Source organism: Crotalus tigris, unplaced genomic scaffold (assembly GCF_016545835.1).
Source record: "Crotalus tigris isolate CLP2741 ecotype Arizona unplaced genomic scaffold, ASM1654583v1 scf7180000018270.1253626, whole genome shotgun sequence".
In the NCBI taxonomy this organism is placed as follows: domain Eukaryota; kingdom Metazoa; phylum Chordata; class Lepidosauria; order Squamata; family Viperidae; genus Crotalus; species Crotalus tigris.
This window is the reverse complement of record NW_024096916.1, coordinates 598613-617644: the sequence shown is the minus strand read 5'-3', so window position 1 is coordinate 617644 and position 19032 is coordinate 598613. Positions and strand designations below refer to the sequence as shown.

The 19032-nt window shown below is 36.2% G+C and overlaps 1 protein-coding gene across 2 annotated transcripts in view; it reads right to left on the bottom strand.

Annotated features, from left to right (window-relative positions):
* CDH9 (cadherin 9) overlaps window positions 1-19032 on the bottom strand; it is a 145725-nt gene that overhangs the window by 32922 nt on the left and 93771 nt on the right. For both annotated transcript variants that reach the window (XM_039349417.1, XM_039349418.1), the window contains exons 4-6: window positions 14339-14458; window positions 12807-12974; window positions 813-1000 (exon numbers count right to left, since the gene is read on the bottom strand). In XM_039349417.1, coding sequence (XP_039205351.1) covers window positions 813-1000; window positions 12807-12974; window positions 14339-14458 — 476 coding nt within the window. The remainder of the gene's footprint in view (window positions 1-812; window positions 1001-12806; window positions 12975-14338; window positions 14459-19032) is intronic.

The following is a 19032-nucleotide window of genomic DNA, read 5'->3' as shown; positions in this document are numbered from 1 at the left end:
CAAGAATTCTTTTGCCTCCTATTTTCAGGATACCACATAGACATTTGGCTATTTCCAGCCTCTGGGGGGGAAATGTAGACTTCAGCTAGTCAGTCAGCTTTCAAAGCAAAATGGGACAACTCACTACAGTCAACTCACTATGGCCAACTCGTCACAGCCAACTTGCCATGGCCAACTCACTGCAGCGAACTCACTACAATCAAGTCACTGCAGGACAACTGACTGCAGGATAATTTAACAATTCAATTATTTAAAATAAATAAATAAAATATTTCAAAATATTTCATTATTTGCATCTTTTCTTTAATGATTCTATTCCACCATTTCGTTGATATTAGTATAACTCTTGTCCTGAGACGAGTTGTCCTGCCACGAGTTGGCCATGGAGAATTGTGTCTTGGCGAGTTGGCCGTGACAAGTTGACCATGTCGAGTTGTCCCACAGCGACTTGGCTGTGGCGAGTTGGCCATGGCGAATTGTCATAGACTCCTTGCCAAGTACTTTAACCTCTCTTACATGTTCAATAGAACTTTCACATTTATACTTCTAAAGTTACATGCCAACAAATTTCAATGCATCTGACAAGTGAAAACAGTTAAAAATATGGAAGGAAGGAAGGAAGGAAGGAAGGAAGGAAGGAAGGAAGGAAGGAAGGAAGGAAGGAAGGAAGGAAGGAAGGTAGGTTTGAAGCTTAACACCTGCTAGTTTCTCTGCAGTTGACCTTTCATGAAATCTGATCCATCCTCCAGCTTCAAAGGGAAATCTAAAACCTGAAGTGTCAAGTCCAATAAAAGACAGAGAGGAAAATAAACCTTTTTGATTGTTAAAATCCCTTCTTGTGTGTCCTTGTCAGTGATGATATCAAACATGTCAGATCCATCGCCAGCAGCAATGCTGTACTCAATCGCAGCATTTTCACCCACATCGGGGTCATTGGCTTTTATTCTGCCAAGCGAAGTCCCAAGTGGTGCAGACTCTAGAGAGCTGAACTGATATGTGCCTGGAAAAAAAAATTAAAAGCGTAAGTGTGTATATATATATACCTGTACACCTAGGTATTCAACTACATAAATAATTTTAAAAATTCAACAGAAACAAGTTCCCCAGCTGCTTGGTGAATATAAGAAAACAACCAGCAAATTTGAGCATAGAGCTAATACTGGTGAAACAAAAGTTATAAAAGAAAATAGAATGCTGACAGAGTGCAATCTTCTTTGATTTGTTACCTGTAAATTTCAGATTATAGGTATAAGGAGTAGATACTTGGTAGCACTAATAGTCCAATCCAGTGTCAGAATTCTTACCCTGGAAAGTATACAGGTGTATCTATTGAAATATAATTTCTAAAATCAATGTGTATTATTTTTTTTAGTTTATAACAGATTGTAAAGTAGTCAGTCTTGGGATAAAAATGTCACCGAAAAATTTGCCTGGAGCTAAAATTGAAATGACTCTAGAGGGTTGTTGAAGCACGACATCTGCTATAATTTTCAGAGCAAGTTTCAAAGAATTTTAATAAGACTGGCACATTTGGAGGGAGGACAATTTGAGGGTAAAAGTAATATTCAACTCAATTGTATGCTGGCACCCAATCACTTCCTATAGCAATTAAATAATAAACAAATAATTGTATTGTAGATATTGTAATATTTAATGAGCAAGCTGTCATGTTGAATACCTTAAAGAAAGGTTGGTAGCATCTAGATGAAGTTGGAGGTTCTTGAAAAACCAAGTAGGATAAAATCTAGCTATTGCTTAGATGAAATACTGTCAAGATATACTAGGGGTGTAAGCAAGGCAAGGCAAGGGGTTAAAAAATATGGAAGAAATTATCAATGGTAAACCACTTCCATACTACCATGAGCTAGTATGGATTAAAGTGAAAAGAGTTAAAGTCCAAGTCATCCCAAATTCTCTGTCTGTGAAACTCTAAAGTAGAGGAACTCTTTCCTCTTGTTTTAGGATGCTTCTTTTTTTGGAAAACAATAATTATATTTCTTAATGAAGTTAAAAGATTGGCTTGCTTGCTGATATTGGCTAATGGGAACTCTTGCTTATTACCAATAGCTAATATTAATTACATGCAAGAATAGAATAAATTTAACTGCACATTTTAACTGGATGGTTAATTACTGTATAGCATAATAGTATCATAAGGAAAGTATCTTGAGGATACTTCTGGGCTGAAAGATAATATTGAAAAAATAAGTGACTAACTAAAGCTATTTATAAATAAAGTTATTTATTTTAGTTTATTACACAGATTTATAGAGATGCTTTGTCAAATGTGACTGGTAAATAGATACAGTAAAGTTACTTCTTAAATTAATAGGTTCATTTGAAGGAAGATTTTCAAGATCCCGACATAGAAGCTGGACCCTTTTAGAAAGTGATTACTTCCTTGTGATGTTGGGATAAAGGACTAGTCCTTGTGTGGAAATTCATTACAGGCAGTCCTTAATTTATGACTGTTCACTTAATAAACATTTTTTAAATCACAACAGAGTTAAAAACAAGTTACTTACAACCCATCCTCAAATTATGACTGCTGTACATCCTCAAGCTTACATGATCACATTTTGGGTGCTTGGCAACCAGCTCATATTTACAACTGGTTGCAGCCTCCCATGGTCATGTGATTGTGTTCTCCACCCAAAAAAAAAAAAAAAAATCCCCAAAACAATTTAAATTTATGACCACATGATTCATTTTACATCCATATGATTTGCTCAACAACTGCAGTGACTTACTTAATGACCATTGAATCTGATCACACAGTGATTCAACCTTCAATCACAACCACTTACCACCAAAATTTCAGGCTAAATTGTGGTTGTAAGTCAAGAGCTATCTGTATCTGTGTCTCTCCTTAGTCTCTTTTATGAGCAACTGGAGATTTTGATCCACAATACAGACAGTAAACTCTGCATTTGTTGTCATAGAAGAAAAATAATTCTCAATGATAAAGGATGTTTCTTGTATCCAACATGACTCATATTGAACCTTTTGGCATTTCTAAGCAGGATTTGGGAAGATTCTCTCTAAACCCTTGAGAATTAGTTCTATCAGTGTAAACCATTCCCAGGTAGATGGATCAAAGGTCTGACTTTCTATATCTTGATTATTTTATCCTTTTCATTTAAAAAATTCTGTTAGAGATACACTGAGGCTCCTTCTAAAGCTGCAGCAAAAAAAAAAGTATATACTGCTTGGAAGTAAGACTACAGGAGGCAATAAAGCTTGTTCTATACCATAAGTCTTATATAATTGACTATAGTGGCAAGAGCTGACGGAAGTTTAAATTCTTGGATGGTACCAGCTTGCCTATCTCTGTTTTTGACAATTTCAGGTATTGTGCTCAAAGTCAACAGAAGAAGTAAATTGCTGTGTCTTTTTCCAATTATTAAGAAGCTGTTGAACTGTCATAAAGGGGAGATCCATGAGTAATTTATTGCTCAAGTACTTGAGACCTAAAGTTGTCTCTGGGGTTTGTCTTTAAAACATAGGAAAGACATTTAAAAGTTACCAAAGACTATCTGTTCTCTTGTGGAACAATTTACATTGATGTAATCAGACAGAGACTCATTCTACACATTAGGTGGAGGAGAACAAAAGTCTGAAAAATTAAAGACTTTGCAGGCTTTAATTATACTACATATTTTTATTATTTTATTGGTCATCCATTATTTTTAAATGTTTCCTCCCACACAATCCACAGAAATACTCACACAATTTTTCTTCTATATCCTAAAGTCTAACAGATGGCTACAGGCTTGACTAATTATTTCTGTAGTGACATTCCAGTTTGTAAATGAATGTTCATTTGTACACTGAAATTGTTTTCTTGAAATAAGATTCCCATCACCCACATGCAGCCAAAACTACTATAAGTTTGAATTCTATCACTTTATTCTGTCACCACATTTTGTCTAACGTACAAGTCTTGCACCAACTTTATGAAAAAAGCTTACTCAGAAATAAGTCACCGAGTGTAAGCTCAGTGTAATTACACACTGAAATTCTGCCAGTTATTTTATCTTATCAAGTACACCAGAATAATTTAATGAATGCTACAAAAAATAAATAGGAATCCTCAATCTGTATTTTGTTACATATAATTGCCCCACAAATATAACTGAATTCATACTCGCATAGGCAATAAATGACAGATACAATATTGTAATCACCATTCAGGTTTTTGAGTTTGAATTTCAATGGACAAGAGATAAAACTAAACGAGCCTTAAATCAATGTTGGCAAATATACGTTGGCTTAAAGAAAATCTGATGAAATGTTTATATGCAAAAGTACAGATTTTTGTCTTTAAGAAAAGTGATTCGTTACTTTCCCTCTCCCCAAAATAAAATGAACAATTTATTCGAAATATCATGCATATTTTATAACAGCATTGAACAAGATAGTATGTATTTATTTAATAAATAAATTTATATACCACCCATTTTGTTGTTTTAGGTGACTCTAGGTGGACTATCTATATAAATAAAAATGTAAATGTTCGTTTGTTGAAAATCTTAAATCTCCGAAAGTTCTTCTCCAATTGCTTTGAAATTTTGACACAACGTTGCATTCGAATACACGCATGTTTTTATATACCTATATTATATAGATGTCACACCTGTGACAGGTAAAACATGTTTTTTTCAAAAACAGCATCTATTGGACGTAAAAGCAACACACGCTACATGCACTTTCTCTTTTCTTTCTTTTCCATTTAACCAGACTGAGCCACAGCAACGAGTGGCCAGGTACAGCTAGTAATATAATAAAAATAGAGACATAAAAACCATTATAAATATGTATGGGAAAAAAAACTCTTTAGGGGAGGGGTGTGAAACTGTTGGCCCGCATCATGCGGAGGCCGCGCTCACCCCAGCTGCAGCAATGTGAAAAAAGTTGCAATCAGTAGTGGGATTCAAATATATGAACAACCGGTTCTCTGTGTGGATGCTGCTTCCAGAAGTCCATTCTGGACCTGGGCAACAAAAAATTAGCTACCGGTTCTGCCAAAGTGGTACAAACTGGCTGAATCTCATCACTGGTCGCGATACATCACAACATGTCATGTGACACAGCAAGTTTGATACCTGTGCTTTAGGGCATTATTTTTCAACTTTGGCAACTTTAAGATGTGTAGACTACAATTCCCAGAATTCCCAGCCAGCATGCTGGCTGGGGAATTCTGGGAACTGAAGTCCAGACATCTTAAAGTTGCCATGGTTGAGAAATGCTGCTTTTGGAAAAGATTAAGTTAGCATAAAAGATACCATTTACCTGTCTTAATATATCAGAAATGCACTAGGAAACAAAGTCTGTTGTCAGCATTTTGCTATTACAGAAGCAAATGGCCATTTTCCAGATAACCACATATATACATTGCCTCTGTTGCTCACTACAATATTCCCAATTTCTGGTCACTTATACTTTTTGTTGTATCATGGCATCACGTCAGAAAATCAAAATGAAAGTTCATTTTTTCCCCACGGTGATCAAGGTCACATCAACAATAAGGTAATTTGTTTGGTGTAGGCTTAGTATTTTGGATTGAGCCAGACATTGTGGTTTCTATATTGTGCTTTATAGTTTAGCATGTGGTGCAAATCCATCCAACTGACCTTATTCAATAAATCATCATTAAGTATACTGTGACTCAGTATACTTAAATCCCAGCCATTTGTTTGCTATATACATATCCATATGAGCTATATACACATCAGTATAAGCTATCATAATATAATAAAAAAGAAATCATGGTTATTAGGCTCTGGTGTGGTATATTGTAATATAGTATGTTTGTTCTCTTTGGTACTTATTCCCTTGGACAGACTGAACAAAAATGTTTTAAGAGAAAAGAGCAAGCAGATATTCATATTGTTTAACTGAAGGTTTTGCTGATTCTCTTCTATATCTCTTTGTATTTTAAGTTAAACTTGTTCTAATGCTCTTAAAAATAGGGCATTAGATAAAATAGATTATTTTTTTATCATTTCCCCTCCATACATACAAAATATTTTAACTGATGAGCAAAAATTCTTTCAGCATTTAAAATATTGGATATAAATGGAGAGAAAAAACCATGATGAAAATGAACTGCAAACACAAAATGTGCTGGCATATTTTCCAAGTTAACTTTGCAGGTAGAGTGGTCAAAAATCATAGGAAGGTTAACTATAGCCCACCAAAAAGGTTCTTGAAGTTCTTAGTGCAATATCTGAAGTAGTTTATATGTGAGTAAGGGGTGAGGAGCTCCCATATTTCATCTGCTTCCAGATGGGAATGAATATGGGGGGGGGGAGAGACTTGGTGGCACTGATTGACTCATTTTAGGTATCTTGTATTGCTGAAATAAGAAGATTTTGAGACTAATACTGTAGACACATAAAAATCTGACTTATGGAATCAGACTATTTAGCTTCATAACACTGAAACTCATTGGCAAAAGATTATATGGCAGAAGTCTGGATATACTGTATATATCAGGAACTGCATGATAATCCTCTCAGATAACATATTTTCCCATTGTATGGAAAATAAATTCTGTAATTCCTGACAGTCTGTTATCTGTCATTAACATTCTGACTGGTATTTCAAGGTCAGCAACGTCCAGAATCTAAAATAATCACTGGCCAGGTCTCTGTTGGTGGACAATTTAATTTTGGGAGTAGTATGTGTGGGTATCCAATTCTGAAATGTCATACCTGTACAAATAGGATGATTAGGGAATAGAAATATTTTCAAAATGGCTCCAATCCAAACTGAGGCAGGGAGCCCAGAAAATCCAGGATCATAACTAGCCAATAGGCAGGCAAGACTTGAAGAAAGAGAGAAAAGGACTTGCCAAATCATGATGCATTTATTAATTGTGCTCCCACATTGCTTAGTCAGTCACAGGTATATTGATACAGTAATCAGTCAATAAGCAAGGGTTAAGTGGCAAGGACAACGCTTTAATTGTCAGATCAATATGCCACATTACAGTATGTTGTTTTTGCATAAACTGAAAAGCCTGGAATATAACTTACTTCGGCAACCTGAGAGTCACTGTTAATGTAAAATGACATAATATGCTTTCAAGGGAAAAAAAATTGACTCCCACCTAGCTGAAATATTCAGGAAGAATGATACCAAACATTTTTTTCTGCTCTATTTTTTTCCCTATAGCATTTTATTGGTTAAGAGATGAACAGAATATTATGCACTGCAGCATAGGCTTCTTTAATTGAGCAATCAGTCTTTTGGGGAAAGCTAAAATAAAACAAGAAGTAGCAGAAGGAAGCTATGTTTAATAAAGCCATACAAATAATGGATTCAAAGGTTCAATTTGGAAATGATTTGATTGAACTGCCTGCAAAATATACAGTATATTTAAATCCAATCATGGATAGGTATTCTTGGATTGAATTGCCACATCAGCTTCATGTATTGAATCAAATATCAAATGTCTTTTAACTGAACCAAATGTGCTTTTTTTCCCCCAAAATCTTTTAATTCGTTTAGCAAATTGGTATATTTTTGACCATATACACATACACATGAGAAAGAGGGGGGGGGAGAGAGAGAGAATTATTAAATCAAGATTAAAATAAAAATTGATTTTACTAATTGAATGAATCTGCTTTATTGATTCAAATACAGTTTTAGATGTTTTGTACATGTTATTATTTAATAATAGCATTAAATAATGCCATCACTCTTTTTATCCTCAATTTGTGTACATAGAAATGCACACAAATATATATAGGCAGTGCAATAATATAAACTGACAGTGGTCATGAATTTTGTATCTCAAAACAGCTAAAAACTGAAATCTGGCATGCTGTTCAACTACATTATAGTTATCTGACCCTTGATGTAGCGGTTCTGATTCACGGCAGTGTGGAATCTTAAGAATTATTGGCCTTAGTTGACTGCAGAAATAATACCTCATGCCATTTAATACATAAAAAATTAGTTAAGGCAAGTTTATCTGGGCTGCAAAAGTCCAGATAGCCATAAGAAGGCAGTAATCATTTTCTGTTTCTCTTTCATCCCATTTAGTAGTCCTCTTGACTTTTTGCAGCCCATATATGGTAGCCCTAAGTCAGTGATGGCGAACCTATCGCACAGGTGCCAGAGGCGGCACTGAGAGTCCTCTCTGTGGGCACGCGCACCGTCACCCCAGTGCTAGGCCTTCAGCTGGGTTTTATAAAACCTTTTCACTTTAGGCCTCCGCCACCATGCCCCCCCCCCAAAAAAGGTTCAATCAATCAGTCAATTTCAACTTCTTGTGGGGGAAAAAAGAAGATCTTGCAAAGTTGGAATTGATTGATTGAACTTTTTAGTCCCATTGATTGATTGAACTTTTTAGTCCCACCCAGTCTGCCGTTACCACTGCAGCCACGCCCACCCAATGGGCCACGCCTACCCAATGGGCCACATCTGGCACCTGACAATGCATAAGTGGGTTTTGGGTTGCAGTTTGGGCACTCGGTCTCTAAAAGGTTCACCATCACTGCCCTAATTGATGTGATTCAATTTTTCTTAATATTGTGTTAATATTACAGTACACTTCCTTTATTTATTTTTGAATGAATTGCAAATACATTACAGCAAATGGTAATTAAAATAACTCATTTTGAAGAAGGTTTACTCTATGCCCTTATGTATTTTTTTGTCCACATAAGTTTTACAGGAAATAATAAGAGCTGAAAAATCATTACCAAATATTCTTCTTCCATTATGATGCTTTCATTCTCATTATGAAATTGCCACCAAGGAGCATACATTTTATAGCATATCACCTTACTCTGAATTCAGCAGCTTGTTTGATTGGTTACCTATCACATCCCTACATCTTAAGTAGACCTCTTACCCAAGTGATGAATGAAAATCAATACACATTACACAAGTGTTATAAAAAATGAACTCAGACTAGAATTAATGGACAGAATGTTCTGCTGTAGGTGGCATTTCACAATCTCATTGCTATGCAGCCTGTCTTATAGATCAACTACAGTAATTTTGACCTTGTTTCTAGGTCCAGGAACTTATACATGAAGCAATATAACCTCTTATTATGCTTCGCAAGGCTATGGTATCTTGGAACTGAGAAAGATGCATATTATTATGAAAACCATTATTTTAAAAGTAACTACAAAAAATGTTGGCTTTCCCAACAATGTTTTCTATGGAAAACCCTCTGTTCTGTAAACATATAGGGAACCAACATTCTTGATTTTTTTTTTTAAAAAAAGAAGAAAATTAGATGGAAAACAATAATGAATCAATGCAGGAATTCATATCACTTGCTCAGTTGTCCAGAAAATAGATTACACTGAAGTACTACCCTTCCAATTGTAACAATTCACAAGGAACTGTTGAGGCCAAATGTGTTTAACTTCGGCATTACAACAATAAAAATCAAGAAATAAAAACATTTCCCAGTGCCCTTATATTAGTAATAGAAGGTGTCCAAATTTTGAACCACTGTCTCTTTCAGGGATTGAGTGTGACTGTTCCTCCTCCTTCTTCAAGCTTCCAGGTACTGGGAAAGAAGCTCAAAGTGATCATAACAGTCTGTGCTGTCAGTGGATCTCTCACAGTAGTTTCACACAGATGTTAAATATGAATGATGAGAGTATAAAGTTCCATGGCAACAGACGCCTGATTTCTTGACCTTCCTCATCAACTAGGAGAAGGTCTTTAAAGGAAAAATAGTGAAATATAGTACCCCAAATTCCATATACCATGACTGACTGTATCTAAGGGAAGTTGAAAAGAGGAGTGGGAAGGTCATGGCTCAAGTTACTGAGAAGATTGATCCATGGAACCTTGGTATTATACCCAAGCTTGAATTCTGACTGAAAAGGTTCAAGATAATCCATTTCATTTGGGGCTGCCTTAAGAAGCTATTATCTTCTTAACAACATCCCCAAAAAGATAAGGTGGAGACTGGCTATTTCTCTAAGTTGAATTGAGTGGTAGCTTCTTGAGGAGAGGGCACACTACTGCCTCTGATATGCTCTTTCTGGTAGGTCTCTATCTTCATCAAAGATGTATTTTTGCAAACCTCCTGCCAGTTCTATGGAAGTTTTCCTGCACCAGGAATGAGAGGGCACTAACCTACCTGATTCATGGAGGACCCTATCCACTTTCTCAAACTCATCCTAGATAATCTTGCAAGTTATACAAGTAGCTTCGGATGGGTCTAGGACAGTGATGGCCAGAGGCAGCACTCAGAGTCCTCTCTGTGGCCACACCTGCCACCGCCGCCAACTTGCACAGGTCCATTAGGTCACCACTGTGCCTGGAGCAGCAGCCCCACCCAGCACAAAAGAGGTGAAGCAGCTGGCTAGCAAGCTTGAGTAGAGGTAGTAGACCATGCCCCCATATGCTCACTGGCTCTGTGTGCGGGGGCTGATGGTGTCAGGCAGCAGCCGCCCCTGCCTCGACTTGCCCTGCAGCAATGGCACCCCCGCCCTACTCCCCTGCCTCACCCCGCAGGACGAGCCTCCTCCCCACTGTCCCACCCACCAGAGACCCCCTGGATCTCCCCCAATCTTGCCCAGCCCCCACAAGCATCCCCCTCACAAGCAATATCAAGGTGGCCACATCCACCCCGGCCACGCCCACTCAGTCTGCCATCACCACTGCAGCCACTCCCACCCAGTGGACCACACTCCCTGCTCCCCCTGAGGGCACCACAATGCTGATGCAGCTCTGGAACTTTGCAATAAATAATTGGGTTTAGGGTTGTGGTTTGGGCACTCGGTCTCTAAAAGGTTCGCCATCACTGGTCTAGGACAACTCTCTGCAAGACAATTCAACACTTTATTAATTGTTTCATTTAGGTACTTTTAGTATTGGTGACCATGTTTTTGTCAAAATTATTGTAACTCTTATATTTCTGGATTGACTTTATTTTATTAGTATTGGACATGGTTCCATCAAAATTAATTTAATTTTGTATCTGTTGAATTGTTCCAAAGCTAGTTGTCCTGTGGTGAGTTGTCTTGTGGTGAGTTGGCCATGGTGAGTTGCCTCATCCCAGCCTCAATCACCCCCCTGGATCTAATTCCAAATTATTGATTTTATTTTCCAGAAGCATTGCAAATAAATGTTCTTCTAGCCCATCCTTCCTCAACTGATTATGAGAGACCTTATAAAGGACTACTGGTTGACACTCAAAGGATGTGATAAGGTTGAAAAAGTATTGCCTTTTTGCCTCTCTTACTGCCACATTGTGACAGGCTTGAACCTAAGCAGTTACCCATATTCAATCACATATGCTTTAGTTATACATTGAAAGTGCTCTAAGCATTTCCTTTCTTGTGATCTGAGAATTATGGCCACTCCCCAAATGGTGACTGCTTCTGAGATGGCACCACCACAGTTTCTCTATGGGAAGCCTATCTACCACTTTGGCTGCTTCTTTTTCAGAAAGACAATCAGCCAATCTGCTGTGTGGCCCTTTTACACAAGTGTTTTATGCCATCCTGGAATAGGCACCATTTGGGAAGTGACCACAATTCTCAGATCATGAGAATTATGCCTGCTTCCAAAATCGTGCCATGCTACGACATGGTAAGAAGGCTGAGCAGTGCATTGGATGCTTCCCCTTGAGAAAGGTGATATTCAGTAAAGATCAGTGAAGTGAGACATGATGGGGGGGGGGGAGAAGCCCGAGTGTGTGAGACCAATGGAATAGGAAACTAGGTGAGGGGTGTTTTAGGGAGTGGGGAAGGTCCTGTTAGCCAGGTATGAGCTGGGGAGGTGCTGCAGAGTGGGCCTGTGCCAGGCCTCCTGGGGCTTCCCTATCCTGACACATACTGATCTCAATGAGGAAAGCTAGATATAGGCATCTGACTTAACAATTATTATGACTTACAACCATAATTCTGGGTTCAGTTTTGGTCATAAATCAAGGATTACCTATAGTCTATTGTTATTGAAACCTGTGGAATATGAGTGATAGATTCCATCATTCATAATGATTCCTACTAGTTTATTTGATGCAGCAAAGAGCAAAGGGCAGCACATTCATGACCCTACTGTTTTCTGGCAGAGTATATGATAATATGATTAGTTGATTGTCTGTGTTTAATTTTGATTGTTTAGCACATGAATTTATTTACACTGAATTTGTGATAAGAGTGGATGATGGACTAGAAAAAAATGATAATTCTTGGAAAGGTTAGTTGTGTTGGTTGACCACACTGGGTAGATTTTCTAGCTTTTATGAGTGGTAGTTTCAGATACACTGTTATCCCTGATTTTATTTTTTTTGAAAGTGGAGAAGATTTTCTCACATCATCACTTCTAACAGCCATTCTGCCTGATTAATTCATGAAACTGCCTAATTAATTGGGGCCCTTGAGGTATAAAATAGGTTGGAAGATATTTAAAACATCAATCAAAGTTATATAAAGACTTTTTGGTACCTAAGAAAATAAGAACGATCCCTTTCCATTTCAATATAGGTTTGCCACAAATAGAGGAAATTTCAAACCAGACATAACCAAGTGATGTTTAGAACCCATCTCTATTTCATAGCACTCTCTACACTACCAAGTAGAAAAGATTAGTGTATTTTTAACACTTCAAGGTGTTCAGTCTCATATGACTAAAATACCACAATCTGAAAATTTTAGTTTAAGGCAAGAATTATTTTTTTTTTTAGAAATATACTGATATCAATTCTGATATGACTTTAAATAGTTGCAATATCAGTTCACTTGCATTACTGTCACAGATGGTGAATGAATATAATGACTTTTTTGAAGATAACAGAATTATTAAATATGTCATACTCTGAGGGAATCGAGGTGGATTGTCATTGACATCAGTGAGGGTGATGTTCAGCATGGTGGTTCCTGATAATCCGCCCATCTGGCCTCCCATATCTTTTGCCTGGATGACCACTTGGTACTGTTCTCGATTTTCTCTGCTCATATCTGGCAAAGCAGTCTTGATTATACCTTGTGGGAAGAAATAGAAAATAGAGGCAAAAGAAAATATAAAAAACAATATTCAAGTGGGTTTGTCCAGTTTAATGTTATAGTGAGGAAAAAAAACAGGGGAGTCCTATTTCACAGTATTTTTTAGCCTGGCATTAAAATCAATGTAATTATCTTTCTAACAAAACAGAAAACAGGCTAAAATGGCTACATACGTTAGAATAAAATGTGTGCTTGTGTGTGACAGAGAGAGAGGGGGGGAAGGGAGGGAGAGATTTTAAAGCAAATCTTTGAGGACATAATACGGTAGGTAGTCATTTACAATCCTCTCCAAGATCCCAGAGGGGCTAGACCTATATATGAAGCAGTTGTATCATTTCAATATATAAAAGCACTTTCTAAATCAATACTGCATGTAAACATGAAGCTACCACATGAGAAAAAAGACTTATTTTGATGTATCATATATTACATAGAGGAGAGGAAATGTGGCAATAACCATTTGCAAACTGTAATGGCACAATCCAACTTATCAACTCTCAACTTATTGTACTACTGTCCTTATTGCATGTGCACAAGTCCTTCCTAAATCATTGTTAATACACAGGATGAAAATAAAACATGGGACTTAAGACAATAAGGAAAGAAACATATTTATCCACCTACCGGTAGTTCTACATTTCTCTCTGTTATCTTTTTCATTCTTTTTATGCTGACTGACCATTGCACAAATTCGCTATCACCTTTGCTATTACTGAAACTTCTCTTACCCCCCCCCCAAAAAAAACACCATATCATTATATATAAAGCAGTTTTACAATTTTAAATGAATTGACTCAGAACTGAGTTATGGGGGGTGGACGTGAAGATCTGTGGCATATTAGCTATTCCAAAATATCCTGCAACTCCTGCAACTTAATATATCCAGCAGCTGTGGCTTTGTATTCACCATGCTTATGTAAACAATTTGCAAATTATGCCAGAGGACCAGGTTGATGAATCAACTCCTCCTGTAGATCATGGAAGGTTTTCAGTTTGGCTTATCTAAAAGATGATTTCCACAGCCAATTTAACAGGCTGATAAGGCTGGCATCTGCTGAAGTATCAAAGTTGACAAACTATTGTTCCAGAAAAAAACACGAGATAATTTTCAGTTTGCTTACCTCCATCCCCAAGCTAAGAAGAGACATTAACCATTTTTCCCTAACAATATTCCACTCCATATCTTGAAATTAACAGTGAACATTCCAGCTGAAGAAGCATGTATAAGTCATTCAAAACAAAAGGTGAAAAAGTTTGAAAAACTCATTAAAGCTGTCAGTTCCTATACATCATTGAAACAATGCAAAGCTCACATAACAGAGGAAGTCAATGGATATTCTAACCTGTTTCTGGATCCACTGAGAAATATGGCTGACCCTGGAGGATGCTATATACAATTTTGGCACTGTTACCATAATTAGAATCATCAGCATCAGTCGCTGTTACTTGAATGACAGAAGTGCCTAAATAACGAGGAAAAAAATGAAATTAAAGGAAAAAAAAATGTACTGATAGAAAGTCATTGTAGGAATGACATTATTTATACATTAACATAAATAAGTAAATGGGTCCCATCACTCACTCTCACTCACTCCCTCTCTCTCTCCCCCCCCCTCTCTCTTTCACTCACTCTCTCCCTCTTTGCCAGATAGATGGTTTTGATTCAGAGTGTGTTCTAGATCCATCTGAGAACCCAATAGCAATTATAGTATGTTGTAACACAAAAAAAATATTTTGGAAAGAATTGATACAGTTGATACTCTGTCTGACTTAAGACCAAGTTCTGGACTGAAGACTAAGTTCTAATTGCAGCTGTTTTCCTTCAATATTAAGTGGCTGCTTTAAGAATCTGTTTTTTAAGAAGTGTGGCTAATTAAAGACATATGCTGCAATATGTTTGCAACAATCTCTTTAAAACCACTTGGGTACATAACACTTAATCATTTATGGAAATCAGGACAACAAAACTGGCCGTGGGCATTAGCTATGACATTGTTTGTTTTTAAAAAGTGAGTTTATTTACACATGTGTTTGGAAAGACATTTCCAAACCACTACATGCCCTTAAGAAAGTTCTGTACTCAACTTGTTTATAGCCTAAGAAACCTTGCTATGTAAGGTAATAAGTATAAGCTAGAATAATTCTCCCAATTTCACATGAAGCAAATTGGCAGATCTTTATTTCAACAATGGAGAACATTTCCTCATAGCTGAAAAGAGCAAGATAGTTTAAAGGTTGTAGATAGCAATAGCACTTAGACTTATATACAGTGGTTTCACAGTGGTTTACAGCCCTCTCTAAGCAGTTTACAGAGTCAGCATATTACCCCTGACAATCTGGGGCCTCATTTTACTGATCTCGGAAGGATGGAAGCCTGAGTTAACTTTGAGCTGGTGAGAATTGAACTGATGGCAGTCGGCAGAATTAGTCTGCATTACTGCATTCGAACCACTGTACTACCATGGCTTATTATAGATAAGTAGTGTGATATCCAGGGCTTTTTTTGTCATAGAACACCCAGAACGGAGTTCTGGCACCTTTTTTGATGGAACCTTGTAGGGTAGGCAAGGTGGGTTATATGACATGTGTGAATTCCAGTACCTTTTTTTTTTTTTTTTTTTTTACAAAAAAAGCACTGGTGATATCTATAACTACCCAGAAGAGATTGCAGGAGAAGTGGCAGGTACATAGCAAATGTTTTCAGGCAGTAAACTTAAAGGCAATTCACTTTTAAAGATGCTGATAATTATACACTCCTATTTATTGGACACATAGAAGAAATTCATGGGCCATCACTCCTAAGATGAAATATGTGCTAAGTCATGACTATCTGCACTTTCAGGAAAGTAGTGAATATTGTCTTTTCAATTATTTGAACAATAGTTTAATTGTTATGTATAAATATTTAGTAACGTTTTCACCATTTATATTATTTCTTTTCTTTTTTGTATATCAGGCACCATTAGCACCTAGAGATGGAATGAAAAGGTACAAGTGGAAGTTATTTTGTATTCCACAAGAACAATGTAAAAGCCAATTAAACATTAATAGAAGCAACTAATAAAAACAACAAGACTTAAACCAATCTTATATTAAAAGTCATTCAAAGCCAAGTGAAGCAAAGAAATGCTTTTTGCTGCTTGCCTAAATATCATTATGGATGAAGCTACTTTAAACTCCCTTGAGAGAGAATGGCATAATTGAGTTTTAGCTTCAGAAAAAAAAAGAAAAAAAAAACCAACACTGACCTAAAGTGGAGGATCCAAATGAGTTGAGATATGCAATTAAACTTGTCTGAAATACCCTGGGGAAGTCTCCCCCCCCATGTCAACAAAATGGATCCCTGAATGTATTTAATGTGAACTATTGTCATTTTCTTATGAGAACATTAGTAATATTTTAGTGTAGGAAAAAATGAACAAATTGATGTTCAGACAAATCCCAATATCATACAGTATTTAGCAAACACCTGAATTTATTTAAAGTGTGATTCTTACTGATGGTTCTATGGCTTGAGTAATTAGAGTATGAAATGATGATTCTGAAATTGATAGTACACATTACGGGGTTACTCATTCTTTTAAGCCAAAGGGTACCACTTCAGATTTTTGTAAGAATATTCTTATTGCATCTTGCATCTGAATATGGATGTTTATGATTGAACAAAGAAGCATATATTAGGGATGTTTAAGGTACCATATATGCCAGTGTATAAGGTGACCCAGTGTATAAGACGACCCCCATCTTTGGCGCTGAGTCGCATGCCTAGAACGTCGTCTTATACGCCGGAAACTACCAGTATTTCCAGCATATAAGATGACTCGGCGTATAAGACGACCCCCGACTTCAGCGCCGATTTTAACGCTTGCGGAAGTCGCCTCTGGGACATTAAAACTGAAACCATCAGAGGCAATTATACAAAACAACAAGGATCTGGAGAAAACTATTATAAATTGGACCAATTTACTTGAAAAACATAGATGGTACATTAGGCGATTACTACTGTACATGCAAAAATATATATGCTAGGGATAGTTGTAAATAAATAAAGGTTGTGAAGTATAAAGAAATATACAAGTATTTTTCAAGGGTTTGTCAAAACCTGGAGTAAAACATAATGATTAATTAATTACTCACTAATCCTCTTAATTTTTCTACCTACATTTATTACATACTTAATGACTGACACTTTTAAGTGTGGATAGGCTGCACTGAAAAACAATTTATTTGAAGTGATATGGAAGTCTCAGTAATACTAGATTTTTAATAGCCCAACCACACATGCAAGCTATCCCATAACACAATACCTATTAAATAGCAATCATGTGCATGTAAATTTTCTGGCATATAAGACAACTTTCTAAAGCCTGGAAATCGGCGCCAAAGTCGGGGGTCGTCTAATATGCTGAGTTATCTTATATGCCAGAAATTACGGTAGTTTCTAGGCATGGAAATCAGCGCCGAAGTCGGGGGTCGTCTTATATGCCAGAAAATACAGTAACATTATTTAGCAGTGCATGATGGTATCTATCCACAAATAATGACAACTCACTCAATCAAAAACCAATCAGACAAGTCCACATAGACATTTCTTTTAGTTTCTTTCTTTTTTTGTAATATTTTATTAATTTTCTAATTTTACATTTAAGTATTTAAAAAGCAATGTGGTGGCTGGGTTAATCGATAATTCAATAACATACAAAAATCTTTAGTACAAATCTCAAGCTACCACATCAAATATTTCCCCTCTTTTTCTCTTAATATTACTGTCTCATATTTGAACTAATACAGTTTTTATTATATCAATTAAGTAAAAATAGCATTGTTACATTTATCAATAAATTTTTAGCTTATACATATCCTAGTTGCATTCAATCTTTATAGACAATCAATGTCGTGTTGTTAGTTTTTTCCAATTTTTAGTTTCCCATCAATATTTAAATTTAACAGTTGATATTTATAATTTCCAAGTTTTAGGTAACCAAAGTTTCCTTTATCACAATTCATAATAAAGACTAATATTCAAGATACACATCTTATCTATTTGAGTATATTCTATTTCCCACCATCTTACATCATCTAGTTAATAATACAGTATAACATCCTTATTTTCAACTAATTTCTAAATGTCTTAAATTTAATGACCAAAATTTCCCCTATTTCAACATCAAATATTTCTTCTCTTTTTCCCTTAATATCTACTGTCTTATATTTAAGCTAATACAGTTTTTATATCAACTAAGTAATATTATGTTTATTACATTTATCAGTAATTTTTAGCTTATCCATATCTTACTTTTACATTCAATCTTTATAGACAATCAATATCCTATTTATTTGTTTTCCCCAATTTTTAATTTCCCATCAATATTCAAATTTAACTTTTAATATTTATACTTTAAGTGACCAAAGTTTTCTTTATCTCATTTCATAACAAAATCTAGTATTCAAAATACACATCTTGTCTATTTGAGTATATTCTATTTTAATTAGTAATATAAAATCCTCTCTAATAAATCAAAACCCCAATTTTCTTCAGCCTTATTCTGGCTTTCTTCCTTTGCTAGCTCACCTTCCATGTCAGTGCTTTTAAGTTCATCAAATAGATCTCCCTCTGTTGTTATATATATTATTTGACATAAAAGAGACCATTCAGTCGCCATTTTTTTGGAAGGGCTAGTGAATCGTCTCTCAATTATTCCAGATCCCCATAGTTTTGCTGATATCTTTGTCTTCCCTTTGGTCTGTTCTTCTTCTTGCTCCTCAAGTTTCTTCTGGTTTATATAGAACAGCGGTTCTCAACCTGTGGGTCGCGACCCCATTTGGGGTTGAACAACCATTTCACGGGAGTTGGCAAACAACGCAGTCTGCCATTTTTCCCCCTTTTCCTTAGCTGTGCTACTCCCTCTTATTCTATTGGCTTCTGAAAGCCAATAGAATAGACTCTATTCAAGAGACTCTATTCTATTGGCATTCGAAAGTCAATAGAATCTATTGGCTTTCGAAAACCAATAGAATAGACTCTCTTGAATAGAGT